Consider the following 12344-nt stretch of genomic DNA (forward strand, 5'->3'; position numbering starts at 1 on the left):
ATGGCTTGAGCGCCAAATGCTATAGTGTCCTTTTGTATTCTTCTATGTTCTACCGTGTAAGATTCCTTATTTATCCTTATTTGAACCACAAACCACATGATCTTTGCTCACGTCGCACTCTAGTACCCTCTTCAAGGTCGCCTTTTGCTTTGCACCAATAAACTGTGACGTTATAACGGGCCTGTGCAGTGAATTATCATGGGAGTGTGAAACTTCACCAGGTGCTGGATTCATGATTGAAGCATTCTGCTGCACTCCCATGTTACCATGTTTACCCACAATGGAGAGAACACAGTCGCTGAGTGCGCCACAGTCGACCGTGTAGAAAGGGCAATGCACCAAAATCGACAGTCATCCTACTTACTGGGATTTTGTTTTGATCTGAATAATTCAGGTCAATCAGGAATTAGCAATCCCAAAGACAAGTATTCCCTGATTATAACTAGAAACACGCGTAAAAAAAGGCAGAAACTGCATGAATGGCATTGGTGACATTGAATAATCGAAGCTTTATTCTCTTTTAAAGTCCTGAATTTTAAATAAGATGACTCATGCTTTCCTCTATCTCAGCCCCTTGTGGGACTCTCTCACAGGTAAACTGAATGGTACATGAAATGCTTGCTGAGGGACTGTGCTGACACCTAGCGGCGACTACCTCTAAGTGCACCAAACATCCACGCCTGGGAGATTTGGGCATTTGGTGACTCAACCGCGAATTCGTACAAAGCGGTTGACAGAATGCGAGGCTCCACTATCTAATTCCATGAAGATTAATCATAAATATTCTGCCAATTAGCCTCTTTACGTCACTTAAAAATGAGTTTGTTTGGACTGGAGACTGAAATGGAAACAAAACTGCAGCACTGAGATAAAGGTCAGTAACCATCCTCAAGGCCTTGATGGTCACGTGATCAAACCTTAAAAAAAAAAAAAAAAATCCTCAACTGCAACCATTTTGTATTCCCCTTCCCCTTCCCCTTCCCAATGTCATGGGAAGCTGGAGCAAGCTGATTTGATTGGTTGGAAACTCTTTTGCCTGATTTATGTGCAGACAGATTGGAATCCGTTTTGACGCAGCGTAAACACCAGTACGTCTATTAAGTGACAACAACCATAAGTCCATGGTGTATTGTATTCTTTTTTTTTTTTTCAGGAGTGGGTGGGGGGGGGGGCCTAAAGTCAACTGGTTATAATCTCTATCTTACTTGCACCCTCAACAGGATAAACAATGTAAAAAAGATGTAAATCTTGACATCCATCAAAGAGCACATCTGGTGAAAATTTTATTTTAACCCCAAAAATAAAAACGCAGCATTTTTTTTTTTTTTTACAACAACTGAATTTATTCCAAAAATAAACGAAAATCAACTGCACAACATATAAGACAAATTATGTCATGATTTAGTTTAACTAAAGCTGTAATATTTTCATTAGGGACGTTCGATACCAGCACAAGTACATTCACTAATACAATTATGACCTCCTGAATGAGATTTTGAAGCGATCAGTCCACTAAAACTTAATTAAATCCACATGAATAAAATAAATGCTTCACTGTTGAGAGCCAATAGCGCTCTACAATCTTCGAATGTATTAAAATACCTCCATGACGAGACAAATACCTTCACGAGAAATAGCTTTCCGTATGGGTTTGTATATTTGCGACACTGCAGACTACTAGCACGATAATAAACACAGGTAAATTAACACCTCTCAGTGTCATAAAAAAACAACGCATCCTTGGTAAGAAAGAACTTTTCATCACTAAATGTACAGGATGTGAGTCGACATCAACAATTAAAACCGCTAGACCCCGCCTCACAGCGTGGCAACTACCAGTAATTTTAATAAGTGGCCTACCGTTGGTCTCTGGGAGATTCAATAAAAAATAATATTACAATACACTGTGTGTGTAGCCACAAATCCAGACACAAGATTGCAGATTTTCCGTTGCCAGGCGCCAGAGGTGTCGCCCAGTGCGCGGCGGGGGCCAAGACACTGAACTCAACTTACCTTAAGTGGACTGTTGATGTCATCTCATCTGTCTTGAGCTCACACAACACTGAAAAGGGATGAAGACAACAGGAAAGGAAGTTCAACACTCAAGCGGATGGCCTACCTCTGCGAACAGCTTTTGGGCACATCTCCAGCGTTGTCGTGAGGTCCAAAAGCCCGTCTACAGCTTCATAAAGTGGGTGATGCACGTGTGAACTGTGGAGAGGAGAAAAGGCATTTCAACTGTGCAAACGCCGTGACTAATCCAGGGTACACTCAGTTTATCTCAGTTGCATGTGATCTAAATGAAGACCAAAAGATAACAGATCACATTTGGATGATTTGACAATACCTTCAATGGACACAATCAAGTGATTGCAGAAGTGATGCAAGAAATGTGTACAAATCTGTCTTTATATATAAAAAGGCTCAGTTTTTATGGAGTCGTGAGGAGGTATTACAATGTTTGGTTGGCCTGCATAATAATGACATGCAGAAACATTTAGACGTAAAAAATGGAATAGCTTAGTGATACCGCCGCAAACTCCAACTCGTTATAAAATCATTTCAAAATGGTTGCCCAAGAAAACTGAGCATTGCAGCTTCTGAATTATGTAGCATGTGGCTGCTACCATAAGTGCAGAATTGCTGAAGCCATTTTAATTTACTGCCACCTAACCCAAAAGAAACACAAATTTACTTGTCAGAAAAAAAAAGTCTATGTTAATTGTCAGTCTTTCAGGTCACGTTAAACTGCAAAGGGTAATTGGGGGCAAATGGATTATTGTTCAAAAAAACATTAAAAATGACTTAGCATTTATGCCAGCAATGCTTTGTGTATGCATGCTTACCTGTGGAATAGAAGTGGATGTGTCCAAATCACAGCACCAGGATTTCCTGAGCCCCTATGAAGTCAGTCTGGTCCCACGTGTTGAAGATGAGCACTAGCAATGTCTGATATCATCCTCTCGTGCCTCATTCAATGTCATTAGACTACTTTGGCAAAAGACAATTATGTAATAAATCAGTAATAAAGATAAGGGTCTCATATGCACGGTTGTTTTTTTTTTTGTTCCATTCCAGTTAATGTCAGATAAAGGCGGCGCTGGCTGCTCTCTGACGTAGACAAGATGCATGTGTGGTCAAGTGTGGGCCTCACACGAGGTTCTCCGTGCGAGAACATGACAACGCGAACAAACATGCCTCCGCGTCCACCTGGGGCAATTGCACCAGTGGTCCAGATGAGACCCGAGGCCTACAAAAGGCCATGCAGATGGTCTGGAAACCAAACTGAAAAGAGGTCAATCGATTGTAATCAACACACTGATTCGAGTGCTTCTTTTTCCTGGGAAGTCAAAACTTCCTCTCCTGGTTGTTGGGAAGCTGCCCACTGTCAAAGCCCCGGGAGACGTTCAAGCTGGATAGACAAATCCGAGAACAGAAAAGGTCACAAAGGTAGTCTTTCCTTGAGGTTCCCACGAATGAGCAAATTTATTGAGACACAATCTGCGAAGTGCACTTTGTTTACTCTCCACGAGCACGGCTGCTCTCCGTGTGCGTGTACAGATATCCTGAGTACACAGCACACACGTGTTCCATTTGAAAACAATAGTAAACATGGTGAGAACAATGAATAGTCCCATTTAGAGGTAGGAGAGCTGAGCGCTTCCTCCTCCTTCTGATCGTAATTCATCAAGAGTCTGTTCCAGCAAACAAGCATTACAGCTTCAATCATACACTCCAGATGAATTTTTTTTTTACACTTAGTTGCCAAATTACACCCAAAAAAAAAAGACAATCTTTGACAATGGATTGATTATGTCATGCATTTCTAGGTAGTTCTAGCGCAACAAATGTAAAGGTTTTCTGACAAAACAAAAACTAACATTTTCACACTATTCACTGTTGAATCTTCTCAGGACAATATTTGTCAATTAGGCAATAATGAAAGCAAATTATTATATAACAGTTCACAAATAGGCTTTGTCACAATTTCTAGCAAAAAATAAAATAAATTGAAGCATTTCTGAAATTCTGTACTAGGGATGAGCTACTCGTTGCACACACTATCACTGTGTTGTGTCTTAGAAGGGCGCCAAGGCACCAAAAGTAACACTCATGTATTGTCACATTTTTGTGAGGGTACACATATTAGGTTGACTTAAAAAATGATTAAGACTTTCTCTTTAGAATTCACCCCCAAAATCTTTGTACTTAAGTTAGATTTGTCACTTAAAGTCAAAATTTAACATGTTTCTGTTTAAATGGCCTTTAGTGCAGAGGACAACATAAATGAGAAATTATTTCAATTCAGTGACTTGAGGTTGGTCATAAAAATTTGAATGAAACACCATTTAGGTAACCTCATCTACAAAGCACACTACAAAGCTCATGAAGCTTTAGCTGTATTTTTTTTTCTCATGATGCTCCACTAATAATGACCATCACCATGTAGTCATCATCTGATTTAGCAAAAGCTTTCGCAGACTCATCCATAAACTGCATAGAGAACTCACATGGAGGGAAAGCGTGAAGCACGCCGCTGTGCTCCTTGTCGCGTGCGCCCCCCACGGGGAGGCTGATGATGCCGGCCGCCTCCTTCTGCTTGAGATACGACACCAGATTCTTGAGCGGGCGCTCCGTTGAGTCTTTGCCGTCTGGTGCCGCGCCGTCCTCGGATTTGGCGGGCATGGCGAGGAGGACAGAGTAGCTGTTGGGTCCGGCGGCCTTGATGCGGCGGGAGACCTCTTCCAGCTTGGGCCGGTCCATACGCAGGCGCTGGCTGATTTTCAACTGTGACGGTTGGCCACCTTTGGAGGCGTCTGGGAGCAGTTTGGAAACCACCGTTGTGTCTCCGTCGAGCAGGTGCAGCACTGTTGGGAAGCTGCTGTTCTTCAGGAGGAGGACGCCTCGCCACACCTGATTAAGCTTCTGGGCAGACAGATGCTCAGAGACGTCCTCCTTCCCCGCCGGGCTCTTGGGTTTGCGTTTGCGCTCCTTCTCGGAGCACGATGTAGCTGCGGTCGGGCTGAGAGTTCTTTTTCTCTTGTCCTGACTGTTTGGGCGCCCTTTATTTGGGGAGGCTCGACCAGGGCGAGGAACGCGTTCGCCATCACTATCGCCGCCTCCATCTGCGGGGCTGAGTTCAGTAGCCACGCCGTTGTTGTTGGGCGAGCGATCCGGACGCCACGCATGCTCCAAGTGTCGTCTGCGGCGGCTAGCGTCTCCTCTTTGTAACTCCCACTCGCGTTCCACTGGCCAGTGTTCACGTCTCTCCAGGTGAGCCACGGGCTGGAAACCAGGCCCTCGCATCCTGTCGTGGACACCCAAGCCAGACCACTCAGCCGGAGAGGAGAGATCCCGCTCTCTGAAGCGAGGCGCAGGCAGCAGAGGCGAGCGATCTCTCATTGAATCTGCGAAGCGGTGATCGAACGGGACCAAGTCGAAGTGTTGAAGCGGCAGAGGGGGCTGAGTAAACTGCTGCTGCTGCTTGAAGTGGTGCTCAGTGTCAGCAAAGTCCACCCGGATTCTCCTATCAGGACCGCCGAGGGGGAAGCCTCGCATGTGTGAGCACGCAGCTTGAGCGGCATCCAGGCTCTCGTACTGAACATACGCCCACGCCTCGCCTTTCCTGTAGTCTATAGTCCTGATAGTGCCAAAGCGATCAAACTCTTTGGCTAGGGCGGCGAGGTTAATCCACGAGCCAAGGCCTCCCACCCATAGTCTGGTAGTGGGCGTTGGTTTGCCATATCCGATTTTAAGCTGGTTGTGTCCCAGCAGTTTCCCCGACATGGCCACTTTAGCTCGATGGGCCATGTCTAGATTTTCAAACTTGAGAAATCCAAAAGTGCTGCTCTGGCCGCGCACTGCTCGTTTAATGTCCACTTCGGTTATAACGCCGAAGCGGTCAAACGCTCGTCGTAGGTCGCTCTCAGTCAGGCCAATGTCTAAGTTGCCAAGAAACAACGTCCTGTTTGCCCTCTGGTTATCATCAGATGAGTTGTCATTGTGGAATTCTGGAAGAAAGGCAGCGTGATTCCTTCCATCGTATAAGGAATAATAAGCATCTCTTTCCACATCGGTGAGGTGAGGAAGAGGAGGAGGAGGGAGGGGGCCGAGCGCCATTTGCTGCAACCGGAAGTCTCTGTAGCCCAAACCAGTGGGGGAGAGCTGTCTCTGGGGGATAACGTGTCTGTGTCCTGGTGGAAAACCGTCTTTTGAAAGCGGGGAGCGGCTCCTGCGCCGGTTCATGTACACCACGTCGACTTTGAGGGGCCGATCGAAGAGCACCAGTCGGCCACGAGCGTGCTTGGCAGCCCTAGCGTCATCGGGCTTCCGGAAGTTGACGAACGCTATCCTCTCATCATTTTCCCGACTCATTTTTACACTCACGTTTCCAAATTTCTTAAACTCGTGGAAGAGGCCATCTTCTATGTCTTCATCGTTGAGCTGCGAGCCAAGCTCACTAATTTTAAGAGTCTTGTACTCACTTTCGGGGGATCGCGGGTCGCTGCGTGAAGCGAGGACGGCGCCACCGTGCGTTCCTGGCGGAGCTGCATAGCCATAGCCATTAGCGGCCCGAATGTCCGAATAATTGTCTCTTTTCTCACCGGGTAAGCTTCTTCTGGACGAGGCGCCGCCGGGGACGTAGCTATTGCCGTTGTTGCTCGCGACGCTGAGTAGCTCTCCGCTCCTTCTGCTTGCTAGACTTCCTCTTCGCTCTTTGCCGTCATCAGGCACCCGTGAGCGTTTTCTCGCCGGCGAGCGGTCTTTCTCCTTCATTTCCAAACGCCAGTATACACGAAGTGAAACACAAAATGGCGTTTTACTACCAGAAATCCAACTAAACTTGTCCAACTCGAAACTAGGCCAAAGGCGACGCCTCACTCAAGATACGCGAGCGCCATGTTGGAATACTTACTACTGTACCGGAAGTCACGCCTTTGCGTCTGTGTGGCATTCTGATTGGCTGTACGGAGACGTCGCTCAAAACAAGAGGAAGTGCGTCAGCCTATCACAAACAAGGGTGCGGCTCAACGTCGCCCGTAAAGAGTATTTGAAAATAGCACAAAGATAACGTTTGTGGCACGAGGTACACGTTACCACTTTTCTTTGTGACGCTTCAAGGCGTTCAAACATAGAGCAGCTTGGCAGTATAGCGATATTTTATTTGCCTTTATGTCCCACACTTTGTTAGGGGTGAAAAAAATCCATCTCGACCTGGGGTGGGCTAACAAACATGTAACAAAATCTGCTTCTTACCGTCTGGACATGCAGCTCTGACATAATTTGCGATATATCATCGGTCTCTGACGTGACTCCCACCAAAACATGGATGCAGGGGAGACGTAAATTTGAAAATGCAAGACAATATTATTTTCTTGATAGAAATTTAGCTTGTTGTTGAAAAATATCCCATCAGAATGATCCATTTAAATAAGTTAAATTATTATATAATGACATACATTATTTTGAAAAGTACATTCAAATCAGCAACATTTAGATACAATTATAGGGTACTGAAGTTGGAAGAAAATTTTACTTGAAAGTTGTAAATTTTTTAGAATTGTGAAAAAAAACCGCTTTCCTCCAAAATGACAACAAAAATTACACATCTTCACACACGCGGAGATTTTTTTTCAACTTTTCCTCCACCAATAAATACAATTTCTTTCTAAAGTAAGAAATGAACGAAACAAGTTCAATTGTGCATCGCTAACTAGTTGTTGTTGTGACAAAAAAATACCACTAGAGAGCAGCAACGGCTTATAGTACCATTTAGTTTTACTTTTCATTATTTTTTTAAGAAAATACTCTTTAATTGGTCAATTATTAATTTATCTAACTAACAAACCAGGCACTAAATTATTCATAATATATTTAACTCTCATGTCATGTCACATATATTTTATTATTATATATATATTACAGGGGCCCTATATATATATATATATATATATATATACACACATTTCTAAAAGACACTTACTTGTTTTCACCACCCCTTTTGAAGCAACAATTTTCATATATTAAAAGGAAAAAATGAATTAGACATCCATTCACAATGTCTATTCAAATAAAAAAAAAAATCAATTTCCGTAAAGCTTTATTTGCATTCACCACATGATTTGATGATCTGGATAAAGGTGTAAAAACAGGAATTTATTCTCACCATTTGAGTTACTTACATTGTTGGGAGTGTTCCCATCATCAGAGTCAGAATGACAATCTTAGGCTGTTCACCATATATGTGACACTCCACCAATGCTTTTTCATTTGTTACCAATCTGGCCTCTTATGAATGAGTTTCAATTATTATTAACTACTACTATTAACGATTTTTAAAATATCTTTCAAAAAGCAAAACAAATGGACATCACCTTTTATATGTCTGTCATTCATTTTGGAATAAAAAATGTCTTATCGGTTTTCCTTTGCAATATGTTGTGTGACCTCTTGCATAATTGCTGATGTGTTGGTTTTATTTTGATTATTATGGGGCTAAAATTCTAAGGCATGTATGTAGGGCACTGCCACACGGGGATTACATCTTGCACCGTAGCATGGTGAGAAATATGCTTGCAGTTATTAATAAATTGTTATTTTTATACTTAAAAAAAAGGCCAATCCAGCCACACATTACAAATGGTTTGTTAAATGAAAACACAGGTTCTTCTGTTGGATCAATCTGACCCAGTTACTTGTTGCAAGAAGACCCTGCAGTATCATTTGCTACGGGATAGTCTCCGGGGATTATAGTGTCCAGAAAAATGGGGACAGCAGCTTTGCCCTCAACCCTGTGAGCTGGCCTGGGCTGGCCCCTCTTTGAGAGACCATCTGGTGAAGTTCCTCTATGGAGGGTCACATGTTCTTGTGGGAGAGGCAATCTGTCACCAGCATTAAAATGTGTCTGAGTGGATCTCCAATACCATTCACCCGTTAAATGATGAAACTAAAACTAGTGACACTATGAGTAGGAAACAGTTACACTGCAAAAAGTGTGTTATAACCCAAATTAAATATATCAAATCAAGATGCAAAATCTTTTTTTTTTTGTCAGCCAAGATACCTTTTCTTTTATTATTTCTATGTAAGAGTATTTGCTTGTTTGCTTCAAACATTTTCCCCTTAAAATGTTGATACTTAATAGTGTAGTGGTTAATTTGCCTGACTTTAGTGCGGCTCAGCTTGAGAACGAGCCGCGATTGGTCGTTACTTAAGCCCTGAGTAACGGTAATGTCATTTTTAGTCAACAATTGGCAAAATGACCGCCACTTGATATACAATACAATACAACTTTATTTATAAAGCGCATTTCACAACAGATGAAGCTGTAACAAAGCACTTTTCAAACTGTATATCATAAAATAGCTAAAATACAACAACAAAGACAGTGAAATCATTATATTAAAATACAAATTAATGGTATTAACACATATACAGTAGGCACCAGAAAACAGCAGAACAGTCACAGTCTCATTTTGAATAAAAATGTGTGGCTTTTCTGCTTAATTCATGTTCCACAAGCAATATTTATAAAAATGCCATATTACTCGGGGCACATACAACATATTATTTTAAAGACATTTTTTGACTTGACTTCCCCTTTAAGGTCAAAGACAACTTTGGAAAAGAGACACTGCACACAACTAAGCATAATTGAGTAACTTATTGCATAATTAAATTCGCCTCACAACACTGCAAAGTGTTAGTCATTCTACTTGTGTAGCTGTTCTGTAGTAAAAACCTGTTTGAGGCCACGTGCCATCTTCCTGCGGCGGGCTTTGGCGAGGCACTGCAGTGTGTGTGTCATGACAGTACATGACACACTTTCTCACCGGTCTGAACACATGCAGAGTAGCAGTATGCCCTCTTCTGCTAAAACACGCTGGGATAATAAGACTTAGAGTAAGATTAATGGTAAAAACTGAATGTAGGGAAAAGAATGTACAGCGAGCATTCAAAACACACATTCACTGCAACCAATGAAGTAATCTGTGCACATTCATCGCCGTAATTATGTTTGTCGGAGTGTTAATACAGAGGATAATGGATCTGATCTGTGATAATAGCACAGCCCAGGCTTGAGGCTTATTTTTAGCATCTGAGACTGACCCAGACAGTGCAAACACAAGTGGAGAAACACAGCAAGGATGGAGGGAGGGAGGAATTTAAATGAGACTGGAGTCAAGGAAAAGTACTGGGCGGATGTGGCGGTGCAGATGCAGAATGCATGAGCTCACGTGAGTGTAAGTGGGTGTGAGGGAAGGCACAGGGGGGAAAAAAAAAAACATCACATGGCAGCCCAAGGTGAACGGAATCGCAGCGGAGGAGTGCTGACGTCAACCCGCCAAGAACAGGCGAGAGAGATTGAATCGCAACTCAAAATTGTCCCTCCAGGAGACTGGATGACGGGAAATTGAATTAGATCATTAAAACGTGACAGCGTCAGACAGACGTGTTTAAAGAAATGTCCTTGCTGTATTGTTGGGGTTAACGTTTGCTTATTAAATCTGGACTGGTTTCTGTTATACTTCCATTCATTCATTTTCTGTGGTTAAGCCTCTCTCTGGTCACGGGTGAGCTGGGACGATAGGCGGGGCACACTTTAAACTTGTGGCCAACCAAGGAGAGTACAAAAGTCTACACACCCCTGTTCAAATGTCAGATTTTTATGATACAAAAAATACAAGATCACGATACACCATTGCAAAAACCTTTTCCACCTTATAAATCTTCTTTTCCTTGCAGCTTTTCCCTTCAGGAGTCGCCACAGCGAATCAGTTGCCTCCATCTAACCCTGTCCTCTGCGTCCTCTGCTCTCACCCCAACTACTTTCATGTCCTCTTTAACTACATCTATTAACATCCTCTTTGGTCTTCCACCTAAGAAATGTATTTTTAAAAAAAGGATCTTTTCAACAAAAGAAGTAAAAATGAACAATGATGAACAAAGATGTGGTTGCAAAAGTGTACACACCCCTCATAACTGGGATGTAGCTGTGTTCAGCATTAACCAAACACATTCCTACCCATGTTAAATGGGAGTAAACGGCATACACTTACCACCATTTTAAATGCCTCTGTCTAAACCCAAATAAAGTCTAGATGTTCTAGTGGGCTTTTCCCGTCATTCCTTTTCTTACTTTCGAGCCGAACCTTGAAGGTTTTGTGCTAACATTGACTGCTATTTTGTCTAAGGTCCCAGTTCCAGATGAAGAAAAAAAAAGCCCCAAAGCATGATGTTGCCACAACAATGCTTCGCTGTTGGTATGGTGTTGAGTGTGTGGTGTTTGTGCCAAACAAATATTATAATCTGAAGAAGCCATGGTTGGCTAGTTAATTGGTTATTTCTTTCTATGGGGCACATTAATGGTAGAAAATGTCCAAATGATATAGCTTTGTTTTTACATTGATGTTTATTGCAGTCTTTTTTAAATTTGGTTTTATCTTTGATTGTTCAGTATCCTTGTGTGCACTTGGAAGCATTGTTGGACCTGGATGGATGGCTAAGTAATGTTTTCCATCACAGGGCAAGTGTAGAGAAATGGCCATTCATTCTCACATTTTTTGACAATTTAAGTCTTGAATTAACCCAACATGCATGTTTTGGGAATGTGATGCGAAGAATACTGAGTGAAAAACTCCACAGAGGAGGACCGAGCTGAGATTCAAACTTCTCAACCGTAAGGGAAATGGGTTAGCACTCGGCCACCGTTGCCTACATTTCAAATCAACATAATGAATATACTTTGGATGCGATACAAAGAAATCAACTAACCAAAACGATTGACCTTTTCCTACACGTTGACTCAGATGGACAGTTTGTGCGCTAAATGTCAACTTGCTAATATTAATGATATAATTAAAATCCCTTTGAGCCTGGAGAAGATCACGTGAGAGTGGCACAAGGCCACTGCATCAAACAAGCCAGAAAAGGCTGAATGAAAGCAATAGCAACACGCCGATACTGGTATGACTTTAACACATTCCACTCACATGGTGAAAATTGTCACAAAATCACGATTATAAATAAAGTTGTCAATGTAACCGGCTTCATTCATGATTTTTTTTACTAACCACAGTAGTTTACTTTTTTGTACAGGATGAAAGCGGAAGGAGGCTTTTTTTCCTTCCCTTCTGATGACTGTCAAGGGATGCAGAGCGATGAGTGTCATATAACCCCAGTGTTGCTGTGGCAACCGTTCCCAGAAGTCAGACTGAAGAAGGTGTCGGCAAAGAAGGGCGACAGATGGAAACAGATAAGACCTTGAGCATATCTGGAACTTTGCAGTGAAAGAAAAAATATCAGATGACACATACAGGTACAATGTATAAGAAATAGTACCT

At 42.5% G+C, this 12344-nt stretch overlaps 1 protein-coding gene across 1 annotated transcript; it reads right to left on the minus strand.

Annotated features, from left to right (window-relative positions):
- Window positions 1–3467: 3467 nt before the first annotated feature.
- Window positions 3468–6960, minus strand: LOC148327456 (RNA-binding protein 15-like). The gene is made up of 2 exons (XM_088309703.1): window positions 6606–6960; window positions 3468–6548 (listed from the first exon to the last, which is right to left on the minus strand). Exons 1-2 carry the CDS (start codon window positions 6775–6777, stop codon window positions 4414–4416), a joined length of 2307 nt encoding a protein of 768 aa, XP_088165829.1. The 5' UTR covers window positions 6778–6960; the 3' UTR covers window positions 3468–4413.
- Window positions 6961–12344: the final 5384 nt, after the last annotated feature.

The sequence above is a fragment of the Idiotropiscis lumnitzeri genome, chromosome 11 (assembly GCF_059441095.1).
Source record: "Idiotropiscis lumnitzeri isolate Australia: NSW breed Sydney's pygmy pipehorse chromosome 11, RoL_Ilum_1.0, whole genome shotgun sequence".
Classification (NCBI taxonomy): domain Eukaryota; kingdom Metazoa; phylum Chordata; class Actinopteri; order Syngnathiformes; family Syngnathidae; genus Idiotropiscis; species Idiotropiscis lumnitzeri.

What these genes read in the sequence shown, in the direction of transcription:
- LOC148327456 (XM_088309703.1), bottom strand. Translation starts at nt 6,777, where the DNA reads ATGAAGGAGAAAGACCGCTCGCCGGCGAGAAAACGCTCACGGGTGCCT. An exon ending in GTCCAGAAGAAGCTTACCCG is followed by an intron (nt 6,549 to 6,605) that starts GTGAGAAAAGAG and finishes ATGGCTATGCAG; the next exon opens with CTCCGCCAGGAACGCACGGT.